The 23,002-nt window shown below is 43.1% G+C and overlaps 2 protein-coding genes across 2 annotated transcripts; both read right to left on the bottom strand.

Annotated features, from left to right (window-relative positions):
- Positions 1 to 1,889: 1,889 nt before the first annotated feature.
- Positions 1,890 to 5,534, bottom strand: FGF23 (fibroblast growth factor 23). The gene is made up of 3 exons (XM_059473340.1): positions 5,306 to 5,534; positions 2,949 to 3,052; positions 1,890 to 2,327 (listed from the first exon to the last, which is right to left on the bottom strand). The coding sequence occupies exons 1-3, from the start codon at positions 5,532 to 5,534 to the stop codon at positions 1,890 to 1,892; spliced, it is 771 nt and encodes a 256-aa protein (XP_059329323.1).
- A 13,103-nt stretch (positions 5,535 to 18,637) lies between these two features.
- FGF6 (fibroblast growth factor 6) lies at positions 18,638 to 22,170 on the bottom strand. The gene is made up of 3 exons (XM_059473087.1): positions 21,831 to 22,170; positions 20,804 to 20,907; positions 18,638 to 18,833 (listed from the first exon to the last, which is right to left on the bottom strand). The coding sequence occupies exons 1-3, from the start codon at positions 22,168 to 22,170 to the stop codon at positions 18,657 to 18,659; spliced, it is 621 nt and encodes a 206-aa protein (XP_059329070.1). The 3' UTR covers positions 18,638 to 18,656.
- Positions 22,171 to 23,002: the final 832 nt, after the last annotated feature.

Raw genomic sequence — 23,002 nt, 5'->3', positions numbered from 1 at the left:
GACCTATCACTTTTCCAACATAATGAGTTGAATGTGGTAGATAAAAAGATATTGTGTATATATACAAATATAGGGGGAAAAAAAGAGATTATTTTAAAAGCTGTCAGCAGTCCTGCTGCTGTGCTAAATCCAGAAAAAATTAAATGGAAGCAAGAAGCACAAGGGGTTCTTATTTTGATTTTTGTTGCACTGATGTAAAGCCAGTGGCTTCAGTGAACTACTCCATGAGAAAGAAAAAAAGAACAGCATCCAACCTAATTTTTTTTTGTATGTTGTTATGAGCATTTTGAGGAGCAGTGTATCACTTCAAATTGTTGTCAGGCTGATAAATACTCTAAATAAACAGAGCAGAAGAATCTGTGTTTTGACATGCAAAAAATCCCTACAAAATAAAACTCTCAAATCTCTGCCACACTGGATTTTGTGCTGCTCATCAGTGCCTTGCATCTGACTTCTGCAGAGTTTATCAAGAATAGCTTTTTCAAAGTGAACTCACCCAAAGCATAAACCAAACTAGGGAAAAGGTTTTGTCATCATTAGAGATCTCCTGATTAATAGTAATTGCACTCCTGCAAGTGTAAAGCATCTGATACCTGCTCAGAACTGAATACAAACATGGATGCTAACTGGACATTCCTTTTCTAAATACAAACCTAATTTTCACTCATTAGATGAGAGTCTTCATTATAGTCTAAGTATTAATCCTTTGATCCTTATAAAACATTTTTTTTTAATTTTTCCCCTGTAGAGTTCAGTATTATATAAACAAACTGTCTTGTGTAACACACTACTGATTATTATTAATCCTGGTACTTCTCTCTGAGTTGGAAATATGCAAAATTAATAATCTTTATTTCCATATTGGGATTCTAGAATTTAGTAAATGTAGAACTATGATGGAGAACCACTTGAGAGAGAGTGAGACTCCCCTCTTTTTTTCCAAACCTCAGTTTAGATTCAGTCAGAAATTGCTCTTTTTCCACAGGAGCCTTTAATCCTCTCCATTGTTGTCCTGTCAGTTCCTCCAATTTTCCATGATTGCTGCTCCTATAACAGCAGAATACCTTTTTTTGACTCATATGGGTGAAGAGAGAATGAAGCTCCAACTTAAAGGCTAAAAACAAAGAACCACAGGTTGGGAGGGACCTTAAGGTTCATCCATTCCACCCCCTTGCCATGTACAGGGACACCTGCTACTATCCCAGGTTGTTCAGAGCCCCATCCAGCCTGGCCTTGGACACTGCCAGGGATGGAGCAGCCACAGCTTCTCTGGGCACCCTGTGCCAGGGCCTCACCACCCTCACAGGGAACAATTTTTTTTGATATCCAATCTAAACCTACTCCTGTCAGTGTGAAGCCATTCTCCCTTGTCCTGTCCCTGCAATTTCTGATGAAGAGCCCCTCTCCAGCTTCCTGGTAGCCCCTTCAGATATTGGATACATGACATGGTAATTTTTAAATAATAAAATAACACACCACCTGGCAGTTTGTCTGCTGTGCTTGGGCAGGATGGTGCTAGTAAGAGATTCCCTGTTTCTGCTGGAATCTTGGATACCTCAGGTCTCTGCATCAGTAACATAACATCAATTTCCCATTTCATACAAGGGATTCCTTTTTTTGTTTGTTTTCATCATTAATGCAAACTTAAGGTGATTCAGACCCCAAGAGGTTTGGTTTGTGTGATTGTTTTCAAAAATGGATCTTCTTTCCAGTAGACCCCAAGCTGGAAAAATCTGACTTGTACTTACAGACAGCAGTTTACTGAGAAAACAAGATTTGAAGCTAAGGAACTTTTCCCAATGTCTCCCAGGTTTCTAAGAGCCACTTTGGCATTCAGACTGAGTGTGACAGACAGTTCCTTTCGCCTCTGGCGAGCGTGGGGGCCGCGGTTATCTCATGATGTAGAAGCGGGGGCTTGGGAACCTCCTGGCCTCCATCATAGCGTGGGGATCATCGGGGTTCACCACGTCGTTCTGGTTGATCCTCATGGGCTCTCTGGGCATGTGGGGAAAGTCTGCTGGCTGCTGCTGCAGGGAGCCCAACACTGGGGTCTTCCTCTGTGGGACCAGGATCTGGTGAGGGTCTACAGGATCAACGTCTGCGCTCCTGGTGTGTCTGTGGGGCTCGGGGGTGTTGAATCGGAACAGAGGGATCTCATTCTTCCTGGACAAAAACTGGGAGTATGGTGGTGGATTCATACCAGGGGAGAAGGCTTGTTTAACTCTGCCCAAGCTCACCAAGAAGTGGTGTTTGGGGGACTGGTACACATCGTACCCGTTTTCCAGTGTCCTGTGGTTGAACACACAGTCCTCTTGGCTGAAGTAATGCTGAGGGGAAGAAATAGGACACCTGTGAGCAGAATCTGGTGAATTGCAAACACTGGTTAAAGAGGGAAAGAAGGGTGAGATCTTGCAGCAGGTATTTTTTTAATCTCCCAGGTCTGTGTCTGACCCAAATGCAGATCAGAGTTGCATGTCCATGCTTTCAGCAAAGGAATTTTAATGAAAAACCCTGTTTTCTTCCAGAGGGTCCCCAACCATGGCTTTGTGCTACAGATTGGTCCCTCACTGGATCTAATTTCTGTAATATGGGAAAGTTAGTGATGGTGGTTTTTTTTTGTTGGTGATGATGGTTTTTTGGGTGTTTTTTTGGGGTTTTGTTGTTGATGATGGTGGTTTTTAGTTTAGTTGGTTGGTTGGTTTTGTGGTTTTGGTTTTTGGGGTTTTTTTTGTCCTCATTTACCCAGGCAGGATCTCAGATGATTTTTGTCAGCTCTACAACTTAATACAATCAAAGGAGAGAGCAAAGTTTGACCTAAGTGTCAGATCTTCTCTAACACTTCCCCCTCCACCTGCAGCTACCCAGGCTTGCCCTGGCTGGGGAAATGGGCATCACAGCAGCAGAATGCACTGGCCATTCAGCCCCAAGGCTTAGGAAAGGTCACTCACCGAGCCGAATATGTTTCCTTTTGTGTCCATGCACAGGTAACATCCACTCTTCACACCTGTGATTATTACTGAGCCAGCACCCTCAGACCTGATCATTAGGGCACCTGTTCAGAACAACAAAAATATCAGATCCATTTCAACAATGCGTTTACAGATCCATGGATGCTCTGGATGGAAGTGACCTCTGGAAGTTCAAACCAATCTCCCACATGACCTTTCTTTTATGCCAGTCTGGTCTTCCATAGTTTCTCCCTTTTTAACTGATCTTTGCATGCCCATGGGACTGTTGCCCACCCTAAATCAGGTTTGCTGTGGCTTTGGAAAACTCCCGGGATGGAGGGCACCTCTCTGGGTGTCCTGTTCCAATGTGGCACTAACCTCCCAAAGACATTTTTATTTCCCTCTGAAGTCTCAAATTGTGGTCTGAGGACATTGCCCTCAGTTCTGCCATTGCCCACATCCGGGGGAGCTTGTCCCACACATCTTTGTCACTGCCCTGTGGTATTTTTTCAGTGGTGCCCAGCAGTGGCATCAGTGGAATGGGCAGGAACTGATACTCAGGTGGAAGTTCCACCTGGACAGGAGGCAGAACTTCTGTCCTGGGCAGTGACTGAGCTCTGAACAGATTGTCCAGAGAGGGTGCTGAGTCTCCTCACTGGGGATATTCCAGAACCATCTGGACACAATCCTGGGCCCTGTACTGTGGGATGGCCCTGCTGGAGTGGGAGGTGGGACCAGGTGACCCCCTGTGGTGCCTTCCAACCTCAACCAGTCTGTGATTTTGTCATTACTTTGCCCTTAACATCCTTTTTGCTGGACTAAAACTACAACAGATCATGATCAAGGCCCACTGGAAACCCTGTGGCCGACCAACTCCACCTTCTACTCATCCACCATGACCTGGGGTTGCTGTAGTGTTCTAAGAGCAATGTCACTGGTACCAGGTAAAGTGGGAATAACAACTTTGCTTGATCTGCTCCTTGCATCTGACAAGTGCCTGTTGCCTTGTCCCACCCAGGAGATCTGTGCACACCCAGGCCATGCCATCCTGGTGCAGAACTTGGCACTTCCCATTGTCTGGTGGCAGCAAATCAGTCACCCTCCCTCTTGGTATCCCATCTGTTGTCTGATTTCCATCTTTCCTGCTCCACCATTCCAATCCTGCTATGCTTGTTTCATGGTATATATGGGAAAATATTTTGCTGTCTGTTGTTCTCTAAAATCCCACACTAGTTCTTGACCAGCATATCTAAAATGAGTTTCATAAAATCTTTTAATATGTAGGAAGAATAATAAGACAGTGACAGCATTTCTGTGAGTGTTTCATTATCAATTCCTTAAAAAAATAGCAGAATGTGATCCTTTTTCCTCATTAATTAAATTATAACTTTAAAAACCATCCTTATTTACTTATGTGAAAGCTTCATTACCCAGGCTTAGATTATCTGAATGTATAAAATAGATGTAAAAATAATAGTAATAATAATAATAACAACAACAACCTGATTTTATGATGCATAGCTACTTGTGATTTGAATGCTGCTAAGAGAGAAGTATTTTTGAAATGCTGTAAAAGAACCCTTAAGTCTTAAAGCCCTCCCACATTTGTCTACTAAAGAGTTTGGGCCAAGTCTTTAGCAAAGGAAGAAGAATGAACTATTCTGTGTTGAAATAGAATAATAAAATATATCATTAAATAAACACTGAAGACACAATTTGAGAACCTTTTAGTGATACTAGGGTATAGTTTCTTCTCATGACAGAACCTTCTTCTCATGAACCCCAAAGGCTCAACACTTCTTTTATGCCAGTCTGGTCTTCCATAGTTTCCCCCTTTTTCACTGATCTTTGTATGCCCATGTTCTGTGCACACTGAAACTTAACTGTTAGTAGCTCTCAGCCTTCCACCCCAAAATACAGATTTTATGGATGCCATCAGTTTTCCAGCCCTGCTCTGGTGAGTTCCCTCAGTGCAGTTCCTTTGGTAGCACCATCACTGGGAAGCAGCTATTTGGGGGATATCATTACCAACCTCTAATAGGAGCTTCCTCCAGAAACTGGGGGTAAAATCATGAAGTGAAGGATAATTCAGGTGGTTTTTCCTTGCAGGATATTACAGGAACCATAGGACTTTAGTTGTCCTAGGCTAGGAATGAAATTCCCTATCCACTAGATTTCTTTGGAGCGATTTTATTTGTTAAACAAAAGGAGAATTATGATTATGTGTATTTTCCATCCCATGGCTGTGTTCCTCTGCCTGCCTAATGAGAAGAGGGGAATTTCTGTAGGTGGTGAGGAAGTAAAAATTCTCCTTGTCCCTCCCCTGCTCCCATGGAGGTCTGAAGGAAGCCACTTACTGTAGATGGTTTGGTGAGGAGCGCCGTCGACGTAGCCATCAGCGTTGATTTGGAGGTGGAAGCTGCTCCTCTCGGTGTCGGTGTAGAGGTGCATCAGGCGGTCTCCACTGCCCCAGCTGGGACTCAGCAGTGGAGAGGAGTTGGGAAAGGCAAGGGAAGCCTTCAGGCTGCAGAGCAGCAGGAGCAGGGAGCTGCAGGGAATGCCCTGGGGAATGGCTCGCCGCTCCATGGTGGGTCAGCGTCTGCTCCTCACCTCCCCTCGTGCCTGGAGTGTGAATCTTCAGACAGGATCCCTTCTTCTCTGCAGAGGCTTATAAAGGGCAGCAACATGACATCACACAGGAAAACCTTCTCCACATCCTTGATTTTTGGCAAAGCAACATTTTAAGCGTCCCGAAACCTCAAGGGAAGGATCTCTGGCTAAGGTGTGTGGGGGAAAAATGTAAGGTTTCTAAAGACAGCTCACGAAAGCTAATCATATGTTCAAATGTTATCTACAACCCTGTGACATCTGAAAGCTTCCCACGCCTCTACTGTTGGATCCAGGAAGGGCAATCCACTGCACTTGAACTGAAGGGAATGACCCTTCGGACCTGAATTATCTTTCTTTTTTGCCAGATGTGTTTATTCAGACTCCCACCTCCCCTCACTGTTTCCAAGCTGCATTCTGATTTAGAGGAAACATCAAATACAGCTAAAATTTTGTTGCAAATGTACTAAAAGTTAGTATTAAGTTGTCCTGAGCCTGGTTCCCCCTTCATTATGGTCTAAGTTCCACACCAAGCCTGTTGGGCTGATATTTGTGTCACTCAGTTCAAGTGAAGGGAACTTGATATGAGCAGAGCCTACTTCAAATAAACTGTCCCTTTTCTTTCTCCTATTTCCTTCTGAGTCACACAAATAATCTAAAGTTGGTCAAAACCAGCTGAAAATAATGTGTAAAACAGTTAAAAGCTGGATGTTTGCTCCTGCATTGCACATTTGGCTGGCAGTTTGTAAAAAATGTTCCAAGATACAAGACCTGCTTCTCAGGTGTCCTGCCAGTGTTGTGGGTCTTTACAAACAAATTTTCTGATATCAAAAAAGATGGTTCCATTTATTACATGAAAATGCTGTCCTAATGGGATGCTGTATACGGGTGAGTCAATGATAGGAGTGACAGATTCCAAAACTGGACTGTGTTAAGGTTCCTTTCAAAATTTAATATAAACTTGACAAAAGTGCCAAACAATAAATGAATATTTCCCTAATGAAACCAGGAGGATTTTAGCTGTAGCAGTGTTAGCTTCAGTTTCATTCTCTAGCTGCACACAGCATGAAAAATTTTTAGTTTCATTAACAAGCTCTGGAGCTATACCATCAGCATATAGTGGATTGATAACATTAATGGATTGATACAGCTGTAACCCACTGTAAAAGTGGATCTGATTTTGGTTTTTTTATTGTTTAAAATGAGTAAAACCCTGCCAAATTCTGCTGCCACACCTGTGTAAATCCAGAGACTTGCGTCAGAGTATATTCACCTGTGTAAATGACAGCACTTTTTAGCCAAAGTGTATAAGGGTCAGATCTTAAACTGAGCAGGCTGACAAATCTGGCTGCACTGAAAGACAGTCCAGGCCTCAGATGTTTTACTGGTTATAACATCTGAAATCTTTAAATGAAAAGGTAGCTTAGAAGGACAGTTAATTTTTCTTATATTTTTTAAAAAGAAATATCTCTATTTACCGTTGAAATTATCCACCCATATTTTTCTCTCTGATCTTAGAACAAATGTTTTTGGTTGGTTAGTTGGTTGTTCTGGTTTTTTTTTTCTTTGCCCCCTTGATTAGACTCCTATGGAAATGTGAATATTGATACCTCAGTTGCAGAAGTGTCTCACAGAGGCACTGTACCCTCTTGGAATATTCTTTCATTCTTTTGTGACTGCAGTTTTTCTGGTTTGATGTTCATATTCACCATGACATTTTGCTGTGCTTGCCAGCATGCACTGATCTGATCTTTCTCCAGTGCCTTGGTGGCACAGAAAATACTCTCAGATATTTGAAAAATTCATTCAACCTCATTTAAGCGCATGCCAGTTGTGAGCATCCGTTTATGTTTTTATAATAATCAGACAAGCAAAGATTACTTTTACAAAGTTAAATTGTTTGGCATTTTCTAAAGTTTCCCACAGTGTCAAGAAAACTCCAGACTTTACTAAGTTCTGTTTAATTCGCTGAGCCAAAGTGAATTTATTAAGTCCCTGCTTGTGAAAATGATAATAAAAATTCTGCTTTTTCATAGACTTTGTTGCTTTAAACCTATAAAAACCCACTACATATGGTTTGTTGTGGGTTTTTGGTTTTTTTTACAGTCCATGTCTTTTTTATTTCAGGCTGATCCATTATTCCTTCTGTGGCTATTTCTCTTATCCTCTACTCATTCAGCTGTTGATGGGGTAGCCAGGTGTATGAAAGATGCTTTACTCCTTCAGCCAAGTCTCTTATAATAGAAGCGATGACAAACTTTCTTGTCTTGCATGTTTTGCTGATGCATCAGCAATAACAATATTTCTGCAACTTTTACCACAGAAGCTGGTATAGATTTTTTCATATTTTTATATTGCTCTATGGTGTTTGATGAATTGAGATGGCTTTTCTCAGTTCTCAGCTAAAAAAATTGCTGATAATTAACAGAAATTGCTTGTTGTAGGGAGAAATAAATGGAAAAAAATGGGACTGAATTTAAAGATCACAACCATTTCACATTGCCATATTTTCCACTTCCCACTGCAGGGGTGCTACACTGCCAGTGTCAGGTGCCACAGTGGTGCAGGATGCTCCTTAGATGTATCCTGGAAAGGGAGCTGGGAGACAGCCTGGAGGAGCTACCACCTATTGTCAATGTCAGGAACCAAGGTAAAATGAGGAAATCCTCACTCCAGAGCAAAAGATGAAAGGAGAATATGGGTAAGACAGACCCCAGCTTTCAGGATGAAATTTATTCAAGATAATCATTGAACAACCTGGTCTAGGGGGAAATGTCCAGGCCCATAGCAGGAGGTTGAAACAAGATGATTTTGGTGTCCCTTTCAACCCCCAGATCATTCTGTGATTCTGTGATTGATGCTCCAGCCCTTAGTGAGTCTCACTCCCCCCCTCCCTGCCATGTCTTTGTCCCAGGCCTGCTCCTGCTGCCTGCTCCTTGCTCCAGAGGCAGCTCAGCATTCTGGGCACTCACCTGGGCCAGGTGCCTCAGCTGGAACACGGGTGACACTCAGACCTCCCTGGTATCATCATTTAACTGCAAATGACACAGAAGGAACTGAGGGTTACAGGAGCTCTGTGGCTTCTCCCATTTTGACTGCTTTGAGTTTCAGCTTTAGGTAATTTTGCAGTCCAAACTTACCACCTCAACTCTGTAAAACCCTCAGCAGCTAAATGTCATTCCTTGTACTGCTTTCTTTTACTGCTTTTCCCTTCAGTCCTAGAGAGGACTCACAAGGCAAAGGCAAGCTTTTTACAACAGATTGAAGTTACTAGAAGGGACTTGCAGTTATCTTTTGGAAGGGCTTTGTGGACCATCAGAAAAAAATAGGTTTTCTACTCAATCTAATGGATTTGCCTTCCAGGATTCTCCTACGAGTGAAACTACACGTCCCGTCCCAGTGCTGGAGTTCTTTTCATCACGTAGGAGCACCTGCAGCATTCTTGCCTAATAAAGCATATTGACTTATCTGTAAACAGGTGGGTGGCTTGCCCTTTTGCAGCATTCTGTGCCATCTGAGTGCCTGTGCTGGCCTCAGGAAGCCTCTTGCTCTCTGCTGCTCAGCTCACACAGGAGTTTGGGTTGATAGATTCAAAACTACCTCTGCTCTCAATAATTTCCTTTGCACCGCATCTCTTCAAAAGAAGTCATGGAAATCAGGGGCCTGTCCCTCTGCCTCTGCTTCCTTAAAATCACTGTTACAAGTGTCTCTGAGATGATCACACCCCCAGCATTGGAAGCACAAGGGTGGAGTGCCTCTCCAGCAGTTATTCTAGGAATACTGACGCACTGAGCCGAGGGAATGTACCGTGGATGCTGTGTGTGTGTGTGTGAGCAGTTGCCTTTGCCACAGACTTCACCCAGTGTTGTTAAACACATCCTGAGTGACCTTATTTGGAGGCCCCATTCTTGTCACACTGCCCACGACTAAAGAAAACATCCTGGCCCAGCTCACCTACGTGAACAAGATGAGGTAAGCACAGCCCACTGGGTTTGGGACCGCAGCATGTACCAGCAGTTTCTGCAGTGTGCCTGCTCCAAGGAACTGAAATGAAGGGCCTCATTCCTCCTCCAGCTGAAATCCTTGGCACAGCTCCCAGGCAAAGCAGAAGAAGTCCCTAAAAGGTTTTGTTTTCTGAACAGAGAGTGTTTCTGTCATTTTAAGGGGTCTGAGTTTTCTTAGGTGTTGTGGGAGAGAGAATGGGTGCAATTTGTGGTTAGAGCTGCTGATACCCTCAATTTCAAAAGCAATCATAGAATCACAGAATGGCCTGTTTGGAAGGGATCTTAAAGATAATTTAATTCCAACCCTCTGCCACGGGCAGGGACACCTGCTACTATCCCAGCTTGCTCAGAGCCCCATCCAGCCTGGCCTTGGACACAGCCACATCTTCTCTGGACAACCTGTGCCAGGGCCTCAGCATCTTCACAGGGAACAATTTCTTCCTGATATCCCATATAACCCTGATCTCTGTCAGTGTGAAGCCATTCCCCCTTGTCCTGTCACTCCAGGCCCTTGTCAAGGGTCTCTCTCCACCTTTCCTGTGGGCTCCCCTCAGGTCTGGAAGGCTGAAAAATGTTCTGGTTTGATGCTGAGGCTTGGAAGGCCTGAAGTTTGTCTGGATTCTGAAATCTGCCCTGTGCACACCCAGTCCTGCTGACCTGTCTGCCCAGGCAGTGTGAGAAAGTGTCTCCTTTCTCCTGGTGTGCTTGCTTCCAGGTGCAAAGAAATCCTGGGGACACAGATACACACACTCAAAAATAAGTCTCTTCAGCCATCCATCTCCTATGGTAATACACTGCAAGGTGCCTAAAAGCAGACTGATGATTTTATTTTGGGAAAACTCATTGGTTTATGTAAAGTTTCATGTTTCCCAACATTGGAAATAGGCTTGGACTAGGAACATCTAGGAGTCCCTTCTGATCCAAGTATTTCTAGGATTCAACAACATCTGCCACTGCATTCATTGTCAGTTTCCAATAAACTAAATGGACATTTTCCCCTTGTTAGGCAGAAGACAAGGATCGATAACAAACTTTGTTGTAACTTAATTTTAAACTTACTCCAACCTCTTGGCTTCACATGTTTCACTCAGATCTGTCTCCTTTAAGAAGAGATAAAAAAGGCTTAGGTTAAAGAAATTAGGAATGGAAAATGAAAAGAGGGAGAGGGGAATGCAGTGAAACAAGAAGACAAAATATGCAGACATCATCAGCCAAGGGCACTTTTACTGTGGGACAGTAATAACACAGCATGTGACTGATATGGGAAGAGCTGCCTCAGTGCAATTGCAGGTGTTGCTCTTTGGCTCTGGGACTTCTTTTCATGTGGGATCTCTTCAAAATGAAAACTTCATTGGAGAAATCTTTGCTCTCTATAAGTTTTAAGAGTAATTTTTTTTAACACAAAAGCCGAAATAATAAATGAACACAGTCATGACTGAACATTGTCCTTGTACTCAGGGTTTCTAATAAAAGGAAAATAGAAAGATTCCCTAAGCCACTGGAAGACCAGTCTATGATTCTGGAGTCCTTCAAAGAAACATGGAGATCAAAGTTTGTAACGGCCAGAGCAAGAAAAGTAACAGTGGCTTCATTTTTTCAACTAAACTCTGTTAGCTCATCTTTGCTCAGAAGCTGGGTTCTGTTTTCTGAGCTATTTCCATGACAGGGAGCACATTGAGGAGAATTTATGAGACTGAACAGAAATCTGGCAAAAATATGTCTTGAACTGTACCCCTGATTCAGGTTTTCCTTCACAAAATATCTTTTCAGATAGATGTGCAGCTACATTTTATTTTTTTTCAGTGTAGTCACAATAGTTCTTCATGTTGCTTTCTCAGCCTGCCACGTTGCTGGTGAGGAGGAACTTGAGAGTCACATTGTGTAAAGGTTCATCAGCTGCTGGGACACTGATCCTGCACCTGGGCTCTTTTGATCTTTGGCCATTTTCACAGCTGTCACAAGCTGGTGCCATGCCAGGGCTGGTTGGGAAATGCTTTCTCTTTCAAATAAGTCAGACTATCATCTTTATTGAAGTTCTGACTCTCATCAACCTGCTCAGTTCCCCAAAAGTAGAGAGATTTCTTTGCTGACAATTCTTTCAAAACTTAAAAATACAACTTAATACTTTTAAAAAAAATCTTCTTTATTATCCTTTCCATTATGCCAAAGGAACTTTCTTACATGCCAGAGGCTGGTTAGCCCATCTGCCTACCCTGAACAAGGCTGTGTCTCTTTTACACTGGTATCCCTTCTTGACCCTTTGCTCCATTCCTCTCACAGTCTCCACTTCTGGTGGAAGAATGGAAATTAATTCAAGGTACCACCTTCATGACCAGCTGATGACCATCTCAGCATGAACTGAGGTTGTGCAGAATGCAAACATACATAAGAAATGTCATACACAAGGGCCTGTGGACCTGCATGTTGATTGTTATAGGGGTGCAGGGAAAAAAATCCATTGGAAATTAGCTTTTTATTTTGAAATCTGCAAGTTTCTCTTTAAAAAGTGCAAACACATCTGCAGATTTGCTCAAGAGTTACAGAAAGTGACATGCAGACATACCCCATACATATTTACTTTCCTACAGTTTCTATTTCTGTAGTTACTGCCTTTGCAAAATCATCATCATCACAGAATCATGAAGTGGTTTGGATTGGAAGGGACCTCACAGCCCATCTCATTCCAACCCCCTGCCATGGGCAGGGACACCTGCCACTATCCCAGCTTGCTCAGAGCTCCATCCAGCCTGGCCTTGGACACTGCCAGGGATCAAGGGGCAGCCACAGCTTCTTTGAGCACCCTGTGCCAGGGCCTCAGCACCCTCACAGTGAAGAATTTCATCCCAATATCCAATCTACACCTACTCTCTGTGACTTTGATGCCATTCCACATGTGTTTTGACACTGGGTTAAATGTAAACTGGTTTGTCCCTCACAAAGTTAAAGTTCTCCTGATGTCACTGAGTGACACCTATGCTGATTAGCATAATTGCCTTCTTTGGGTTTTTGCATAATTTTGTTCTATTGCTTCTTCAATAGGCTAGAAGATTTATGTTGGACCAGTGAGTCCTGGGCTCAGGTCATAGGCAAAGTAACTCCAGGAAGAAAGCAAGGCTCCAGCCACCAGGAATGAGTCAGGATGGATCATTTTTCATTTAAAAAAAAAAGGAAAGGAAGAGTGCCGTGAAACAAATATAATTATAAACTGTGTTGTTTTAGATATCATCCCTAATGATTTCTTGTTTGACGTAAGTTTCATTGTCCTTGGAGAAGCTATTTCATATCTGTCAGCCATGGTTCATGAAAGCGCACAATAAAATTGTAAGTTGTAAACACTTAATTGTGAGGGGAAAAAAATTAGTCCTAATCAAGGCATTTTGGTCCACACCCTGTGACAAAAAATAGTGAACAATTATATGTGCTTATGAGGTCCAGGATTGAATAATATGTTCAGATCTCATGATCCAAGGACACAGCTCGTTGAGCTCATCTGGACTTATTGGCCCCTTGGATTTTGGCCAAACACTTTTCAGCAGTGTGTGGCTTCCAAAACAAACATGCTTTTGGACTGAGCCGGATGCAGAGTTTGGCTGGAGAGAAAAAAGAAATCTCTGCTTGTAGCTGCATACTTGGTTGTTTGTTTTTATAATTTTTTTCTCCAATGACAGCGACTTCCTCACTGCAGTTCACTGCAATTCCAGTTTGCATTACATGTATTAAACCTAGAGATTCCCGGTGGTTTTTCTTACCCTGAGTCTCCTCCTCAGCTGTCCAGCAGCTGGAAGAGATTCTTACTTCCTCCTTTAATCTTGGGTTTTGACAAGGAAACCAAATGACCTTTTGGATTCTGCAAGTCATTGTGATTCCTAACATGGAGCACAAGAGTTTGCAGTTGGACCATTTTTTGAAGGAACAAAGTCACCTGTAGTTAAATACCTGGGACCTAATTGTTTCCTCCATTGCTCAAATTGATGCAGACCAGGGTGGCTTCAGCAAAGGCCAAAAGAAAACAAGCAATAAAAAACACCCCAAAAGACCAATGCAAAAGAGATGTGGGGCTGTTTATTTCCTATTACAAGCATGTCTTTAATTAGAATGCCAATACTTATCCCAGGTTGCTCAGAGCCCCATCCAGCCTGGCCTTGGACACTGCCAGGGATCCAGGGGCAGCCACAGCTTCTCTGGGCAACCTGTGCCAGAGCCTCACAACGGTCACAGGGAAGAATTTCTTCCTGATATCCAACCTAAACCTGCTCTCTGTTAGTGGAAAGGCATTTCCCCTTGTCCTGTCACTCCAGCCCTGAAAGGGCTCCCTTCAGGCACTGCAAGGCCACAGTGAGGTCACCCCAAAGCCTTCTCCTCTCCAGGCTGAACAATCCCAACTCCCTCAGCCTTTCCTCCCAGCAGAGCTGCTCCATCCCTCTGCTCCCCTTGGTGTCCCTGCTCTGGCCTGGCTCCAGCAGCTCCCTGTCCTTGCTGTGCTAGGCCCAGGGCTGGATGCAGCCCTGCAGGGGGGCTCAGCAGAGAGGGGCACAGGGGCAGAATCCCCCCTGCCCTGCTGCCCACACTGGGGGCTCAGCCCAGCACAGGGGGGGGTTCTGGATCCCAGCACTGGCGCTGACACTGCCCCTTGCTCTGAACGTGCTCTCAGCAGAAGCCACACAGTTCATGGACCTGAGCTTTGTGCACCTGCAGCTGAGCTTATCCTGTACGTGCCAATTACCAGAAAGCCTTCTTTTTCCTTTTTTTTTCTTTCCCTTCATGGTACTGAATCCTTCAGATGATTTCTGCAGCCATTTGTGTTGGTAAGAGTTAGCTCCAGCTGGAGCTAACAGACACTTTCTGTCAATGCACAGGACTAATGTATCCTGTGTCAAGACTGTAAAGAAGATGCCAGCCCCTTTTAGACTTAGGATATCAGCAAAGCATGGGCTGCTCTGGTGACCCTTTTGAGATATTTCTCTATTTGATTCCCTTTGAGTTGCTATCCAGAGTTTCAACCAGAGCTTAATGAATCATGAAGCTGTTGCAGGAGATGAGTAGATGGGATTCTTCCTGATACATCTTCCCCTAGCTTTGAAGTTGGTCCAGCACTCATCTAAGAGGTTGGATTCAAGCCTTCCAACAGTCCTTTCCCTTATAAATGTCTCCATAGAAACAGAGATATTATTAAGTTTCAAATTACCTGTGAGGAAGCAGAAAATGAGGTAAACTTAAAAAAATGTTTCCTATTCTTCATAGAGGTGTGAGGCTTATCCACCATCTCTTGTCCCCAAAATTCCTGGGAGATTTTTCATCCCCCAAACTGAGAGCACAGAGTGGGAAGGGAGCATGGGAAATGCCCATGCCTCCCAGGACACCTGGGCACTTCCCAGGCAAGAAATCTGAATTACGCAAAGGTCTACAAAAATTTGAAGCGTACCAATGCATACTCTGGTTCTAGAGGTGAATAAAAACTAGATTTGGAGGAAGAGTTAACACAGCATTTCTGAATCAAGGGAAAAACCAAGTGTTAAGAGGGATTTAGAGTCAAAACACTACCAAAAATGTATAAAATTTTATTTTATGAATACATTAAACTATTGTGCGCAGCACATACATATAAAAATAGAAGCAATTTCACAAACAATTGATTGGACAGTTTTATGTTTCTTGCAAATTTACAGTCTCAATTGTGAGTCCATATTGAGTCAGAACATGAGGTATATTTTAGTGAAAAAAAAGCAATCTGAGAACTTTGGCACCATTTTACTGTGCAAAATAAAATCTTGGAATTGAAATAGTGAGGTATACAAATATTACTCTGCTTTTCCACTGTGTGTATATCTGTGTCTCTGCATGTCTGGGAAAAATACATTTATTTAAGAACATGATTCAGTTCCAGCCAAATCTGCTTTCTAACAGGGTGAATTAAATCTTAGAATGTTATGGGGTTTGCCTGAGGAAGGAGAAACTGTAAATATAGGCATTAACTCCACAGGAGAATCCCATGTGCAAAATGTGGGCATGCCAGGCTGGTGTGGAGCATTCACAGCAATGCTTTCAAAGCTCAGCCCATGGCATGACCCCTGTTAATGCACACTTGAGATATGTTTTGAAGTTCCTAATTTGGCCCTGATGTGGGAAATTCCTTTAGTTTCATGAGTTTTCTTTATATAGTCACATACCCTTCTTTGATTTCAGCTGTGATTTCCATGTTGATCTGGCTGGCATTGGGGTGTAATGAGGATAAAAACAGTGATGTAAAGAGTAACTCAGCAGAGTGACTGATGGGGCTCTCCAAATGCCCACCAAAACTGCATCCAAAAGGGTCTGCAGTTCCTAAGAGCAGTCTCAGGCTGTGAATAACAGATTTATAGATACACAGAATGATTGAGGTTGGAAAACACCTCCAAGATCATCAAGTCCAACTTTTGACAAATCCCCACCTTGTCAACCAGACCAGAGCCACATCCAGTAATATCCTGGACACTTCCAGGGATGGTGACTCCACCACTTCTCTGGGGAGCCTGTTCCAATGCCTGACCACCCCTTCAGTGAAGAAATTCTTCCTGATGTCCAACCTGAACCTCCCCTGGCACAGCTTGAGGCCGTTTCCCTCTTGTCCTGACTCCTTGTGACCTGGTCTACAGGTTGTCCTCGCTTGACCAGTGTGTGCAAAATGGAGCCAGTGAGTCTGATTCCCACCTTTTGTGCCAGCTCTCCCAATGCTTACCAGTCCTGACAACAATCATTTTCTCTAGGCTGCCCTGGTTTAAGAGGGAACAGACTTCATCCTGTCATAAGGATGCTGGATTAAGCTGTGATCAGAAACAAATTTGTGCACCAGCATTTGAACTCTGTTTCCTTCTACATCCCTGGACTCTTCCATACTTCTTCAAACTTCATTTCAAAGACAATTAGGAATATAACCCCAGGATACAGGTTGCCAGCTAATGTTGCACAGCTCTCTGTACCTCTAGGGACTCTGATATCCTCCAAACTTTTCTTTGACCCACTCTCTCCCCACTCAAAACTTTCTGATTTTTCACTTCAAATGCACATTTCTCCAAAGCGAACTGCGGCACAGGTTGTGGGTGAACAAAGTGTGTCATCTTGGCTTCTTTCTGAAATACTGCAAGACCAGAAAATAAAGAGCAATTCCTTTCAACTCCTTTCCTTCCAAAGCATCCTCCAAAGTATCCCATTCCTGTACTGTGAGTAGGATTCCACTCTTTTTTTCTCTTCATTTACATTGTGATCATCACTTACATTTGAACTAGATAAATCCAAGTATAAGTCACATTAGAGATGCTGGAAAACTGTATCTTGTTCACAAAACAATTGCATTGACAGTTTCTTGGGAATGGAGGTGGTGGGTATATCCTTGTGGGTATGTCCTTTGGGCCAAATCTTCTGTAGCTATAAACTGATAATTTTCCTGGACTGATTTACTCCAGCTGAGGATCTGGCCCTGACAGTGTCTCTCATGCATGTCAGAAGGCTCAAATTCATCACGAATAGACAGCCCCTGCAAATAGAATGGCATGTCAAGGCTGGACATAGCCCCCTTTTGGCTGGACGTGGGAGATAATCTTGCACTCAGATATTCACTTCTGCAGCAGCATGGTCCATCTATGCTGAAAATGCTCATGCTCTGACATTACATTGAATCTAGTTTCAAATTTAGGAGCATGCCACCAATGCAGGAATCCCAAGGCTTCTGGTAACTGACATTTATAGCAACTATTGACTTTGGGCCTCTTAAAATACTCTTTCAAAGGCACAGAGAATGCAGCTTCATTGGTGATCTGGAAAAGGATTGTCAAAATAGCAAAGCAAGGTTATGTGTCATTTGTACAGCTTCTAGGAGAGCTTTGAAGAGTGCTTCATACAGCTTGCTATGTTGTCTTTGAAACAGATGCTTTGCAAGTGACAGAAATTGGAATTATGGCACGAGTTCCTCTGTCCCAACATGGGAAGGTATGCTTGTGTAGCCTCCTTTCTCTGTCCTTCATACCTTAGGGAGGTATGATAGAGAAGAACCAAATATACTTAAGACAGTGAAAATTCAACAGAGTTTTCTAAAATAACCCTTTGCTGGAAGCTTCCATGAATTTCTTATCTTTTATAAAATGCAGCCCACACACCAGTTCTAGTTCTTAGAGATCAACAACATTCAGGCTAAATGAGATTCAGTGCCTTTAAATATTTCTTTTCTTTTATATAGAGTCACATGGGCATCAGGAGACTGGCATGATTGATTCATTAAAAGTATGTACTTACATAGATGCACACTCATCCGTCCCATGTCTATATTTATACAAATATTAATATTAAAGATGTACGCATCTATACTGGAGGTAAGTCTAAACTAAGCTCACAAAATGCCATTCAGAATCCTCAGCTCCAACTCAGTTTTGCATTTGGGAGTCACGTATGATTTATCCTGTGGCCCTTCCCATGGGAAATTGATTGTAGGTCTTCATTTTGCCAACCAGTCCATGTGAGGAGACCCTGGGGAATCCCTTCAGAGGCAGAGAGGCTCTGGGAACAGACAGTTTTCTTGTGTAGAAACACTTATGGAATTGGCACCTTAGTGATCAAAACAAGTTGAGGACTTTAGAGGACAGGACACAGTCTGTAGAGGGGGATGCAGGCAGATATTCAGATGGAGTGAACTGCCTGAAGCTCTGGTGAAGCAAAATCATCTGGTGATTTGGCCCATGATATGTAAACAGTTCAGTACAAGAGGTTATTATGTGAGGTAAATAATATCTAGTAAATCACCTATGATTGATTAGATGGTTGTCCACGGCCATTCTGCATCTTCCAAAAACTTCCTTTGCACTCCAGCTTGCATTTTTCTCTGTACAGCACCAAAGGAGGCACACAGCCATGTAAAATTTGTACAGAGTAGGACAGAAGCAGCATTGTATTACATATGCTATGTGATGAATCTAGTACAAATATTTTTATCCAAATATACACATACATATAGAGATATCTTTTTTTTTTTTTTGCAATGACCAGTATAAATACTTTACCTGGGAGGTTATTCCCCATGTGCAAAATGAAACAGTTTGTCCTGGGATTTAATCTTCTGTTTTGCTGGTGGTCATATTCTTGGTAAGAAGTGGGTCACTGTCATGGCAGGAGAAACCTTGTTCCCTCTCTTCACCCTGCCGTGTTTGCTCAGGGCTATGTAAGCGCCGCGGTGAACCTTGGATTCATATGCATTGTAGTTATTGGGCAGCAAGGTTTCCTTGAACTTGCATTCATCTTGGAAAACAGCCTAAGGAATAACAAGGGGAGGGGTAGGGATTCAAATCAGGTGCAATCAATTTTCCACCAAGGCCCAGGTCATTTTTCTCCCTTGTGTTTTTACACCAGGGCTCATTGCAGTGTGCGACAGGTGGTGCCGCAGCCACTGCGGCCAACAATAAATCTCCCTCCTCGGTGCTAATTTGGAGTCAGATGAACTCAGATGCCACCTGTCCAGATAATGGACTGTGTATTTCCTGTGGCAGATCGAGTTAATTCATTATAAATCACGGATTTCTTCATTTTATTTGCAAGTAATAATTTCTGTCAGCATCGCACCCTCTCTCCCAAACAACAGCTTTATTTAAGACCTCCCCTCTGCCAGAAGTTCCATCATTTATAAAAAATTATATGCTGGCTGTTGAAACCTTCAGAGCTTTTCCAAACAGCAGTGTCCAGGGACAACTGCTTGCTTTAATAAGAGATTTGATTTGCAAGAAATAATTTCTTTCTTAAACCATTAGTTATATTTAACTATGCAGCTAGTTCTAATCTGGGAAAACAGTTTTAATATCCTCCATGTCAAAACATGAAAATCTAAGGAGGGGGAGTTATCTGGGAGAGGAGGTGCAAGAGGACAAGCAGGAGACAAATGCAGAGGAAATTAAAAGAGAAAGCAGAATAATTCTCTGACTTCAAATGTCTGGCACATGAGATGCTACCAATGCAGCTCTATTTGGGCATCTGTGTGATAACACCATCCAAAGCCTGTAAGAGTTTGACTTAAGGCATTGTGCTATGCAGGGAAAATGCAAATCTCTTACAGTTTTTGAAAGTGTATTTGAAAATAAACAAAACTGTATTGAAGGTGGAGGGGGAAAAAAATCAAAGGGATTTCTGAAGCCGGACCCTGTGCTTTTTTAGAAAGACCCAGGTAAGTAAAGCAGTTGGACTTGTGGCACTTTTCGGGTGCTTGTGATCACTTGTGATTGAGAGAATATTCCTGAAGTGGGACCTTAAAGTGTGCCCTGTCATTATGAGTGTGAGAAGGAATCGGGTTAGTGATGGTCACAGGTCCCTCACAGCATTTGGCATTATTTTAAACCACTGCAATGCTTTGTTGAAATTACAGCTCTTCCAAAGGAAAGGACTGCTGTTCCTTGACAAAAGAGATTGCTACAACCAGTGCCATTCATTACTTTGGGATGAGCTGCTTTTGCCTAGTGCCCAGGGCCAGCCTCTTTCAAATGTACCTCCTAACAATCACTTTTTCTGCTGGGTATGGACACTGGAGATGTGTTGCTCACATCTCAGAGGTTAAACTGCATTTAGATAGCAAATCATCTAGATGAGGAGGATGGTGTTTTAGTATGATTTGCATACCATTGTTAATAGTTATTATTATTTTCTCACCCTTTGCAACTGATCTCACAAAACTGATCATTAAAATAACCCCAGCCACACATGTTGACCTTGTAGGGTAGACTTCCTATTTATTCTAGATGGTGTGGCTGTTTTTGGTAGGAAGGAGCATGTGGTCCTTACTTTACTAAGGGTAGCTGTTGGAAATAGCTATAATTGTGCCTCTCCTACACACAGTGCAATGCAGGATGGAATCAATGGGGCTCAGCTTTGCTACAATGTGTTTGCAGCCCTGTGACCTTAGAAGAAGCCATCTAATTAATCTGTACTATTTGCAGAATATGTTCATTTTCCTAAGGTGTCCTCTGTACAGTCTTAAAGCTTTAAAATCCCAGTCCTGTAACAGCCGTGCTGCTTGTTGCATTAAATAGCACTGATGACAGCAGGCTGGGCAGGCTCCCTCTAACAGGAGGGCTATTTTCTCTGCTTGTAATCAGAGATTTCCATAAGGAAAAGATTGAAACAAACAAAACCAAAACAAACTAAACCCAAACAAACAAAGCAAAACACTAAACTGAACCAAACCACTTCAAAACCTTTTTGTATAAACTGTGAAAAGCTACTTGCACTTGTACTTACCGTCCCATACAACCTGCCTTTGCTGTTCATTGCAATGAAGAGAGCACTTTTCACACCAAGCAGACTTACAACACCTCTTTCTACAGTGGATATTTCAAAGAGGCCTGAAAAACAGGAAGTTTAATAGAGTGTTATCACAGAAACTATAGCTAATGGGAAGCAATTTTGATATAATTTGGTTTTTTTTACACCCTAATGAACTTGTAATATATTTTTAATAAGAATTAACTCCCTAATTCAGCAAAATAAATATACACAGAGATCTTGTGTTTTTCTAAATGTCACAGGATTTGAAAATAATTATTCTAGAACTGTAGTTACATTCTGTATAAGCCTTTTGCTCTATCAAACTCTTTTGATCTGTCAACCTCTGGACCTTTTAAATAAGAAAATAAGATCTGTACAAATTTTAATGTAATATGCTATACTTACAAAAGGTTTTTTGCTGAGCCTTAAAGAAGTGTGGCTTGCATTTTGAAGTCCCACAGGACATTGCTGCAAAAGATTTCAGCAACTGCCCTCTACAGGAAATTCAAATCCATATGACTAATGCTTTCCTTAATTCTTAGGGTAACAGAACAGCACCCACAAGAATGAACAAACCAGGACCAGCAAACCCCTTCCATGGGACACACTGAGTGTCCCAAAAATACTGGTCAGCTGGGATTCAAGAATCATGCTTTGGCACTCCAGACTCAGCAAAAACCTCCCAGATTCAAAAGGCAAATGAGAAGATGAGGAGCAAGAAAATGCAGCAGAGGGTCAGGTTTTGACCTGGTTTGTCTTTTCTCATCTGTGCAGCAAAGCAGGTAAAAATTAATTCCATCTAAATTCGTCTAAGCATTTTGTGCCATGTTTCCGCCCGAAAAGTTCTCATGTTTATTGATCCCAGGGACTTTAAAAGGCAACAGATGTAGCACAGATTAATAATATCAAGTCACAACATTTGCACTCTGTGAAGGGTAATTACTAGAGTTCACAGCAATTAAGTGACATCTATTCTATTTCATTTCTGGATGCAACTCACTGTATTGGTTTTCATTGTGAACTCCGCTTATCCTTCCGTCTGGGAGGATTTGAAGGTGAAACCCGATGCCCACGTTGCAGTAAAGCCTCCGCTGCCTCTTGATTCCTAGCAAATAGTCACTCTCCCAGTTCACATCTGCCTTCTCCCCTGACATCCCAGCCATGGACCTGGACAGCAGAGATTGCCATCCTCTCTCCAGCAATGTGCCATTAGTTCTGCTTACAGCTGGGTGTGTGGCGGCAATCCCGGCCAGCAGGCCCAGGAGAAGGAAGGCAGGCAGCGTCCGGTGAGCGCCGGCGTCGCAGGACATAGTGATGAGAGGTCTTTGTGCCGTGGCCATCCCGTTCACCTCCTGGGCACGTGGTCAGAATTAATGGCCCTAAAAATACCGCCCTTCTTGTTTTTCTCCCTTCAGCATGGTGGCAGAGGCTTATTTTTGGAAAGCAAATAGAGCTTGCTGACCTGAAACTAAAGCCCGATAGCAGTTGGGTTGGGAGCAGAGACAGGCCAGCAGGACTGCAACTGGTGGGGACCATGGTTTGTAGATCCTGCTTCCCGCTGGGCAGCCTCCGTTATATTTGATTGAGCCATCTTTATAGTGCAGGGGCTGTCCCTGCCCACATCATCACTCTGACATCAACAGCCTGCCCAAGGTGAGGCTGCCAGGGCTGTAACACAAACCTGCGTCCTCCCTGCCTGCTGAGCTTGGAGTGCTGTCAGCCAAGACTGGAGGCAGGAGTGGGATTTCATTGGCTGTGGGAAGCAAAGGAGTCAAATTGGTCAGGGAATCAGAGGCCTCACAGGCAGCTTCCTTATTTAGAGAGGAAGGTGTAAAAACAGTTCTGGACCTCATCAGTGAGCAATGAGAGGTTTGCAGCCACTTCCTTGGTGGCACGATCAGCAGGTGCTTGTCGGGGCACCTCGATACTCGGGGACAATCGGCTTGAGGTGGCCACAGCTCTTTTTGTGCACACCCTGCAAAGCCAAGGCGCCTCTTACTGAGCTACCCACGTGCTAACCTCTGTCTGTGCCTCTGCAGGGAGTGCTCCTGGCTGGCTAAAGGAGAGGTAAGCCATGCAGCAGGGACAGAAACCCCAGCTCCTGCAGGTTTTATCCCAGTGGGAATTCTGCTGAGCAGGAAACACAGGCTGCAACATTGATCTTGCAGTGAC

Source organism: Ammospiza nelsoni, chromosome 5 (assembly GCF_027579445.1).
Source record: "Ammospiza nelsoni isolate bAmmNel1 chromosome 5, bAmmNel1.pri, whole genome shotgun sequence".
In the NCBI taxonomy this organism is placed as follows: domain Eukaryota; kingdom Metazoa; phylum Chordata; class Aves; order Passeriformes; family Passerellidae; genus Ammospiza; species Ammospiza nelsoni.
This window is presented reverse-complemented; position numbering and strand designations above follow the sequence as displayed.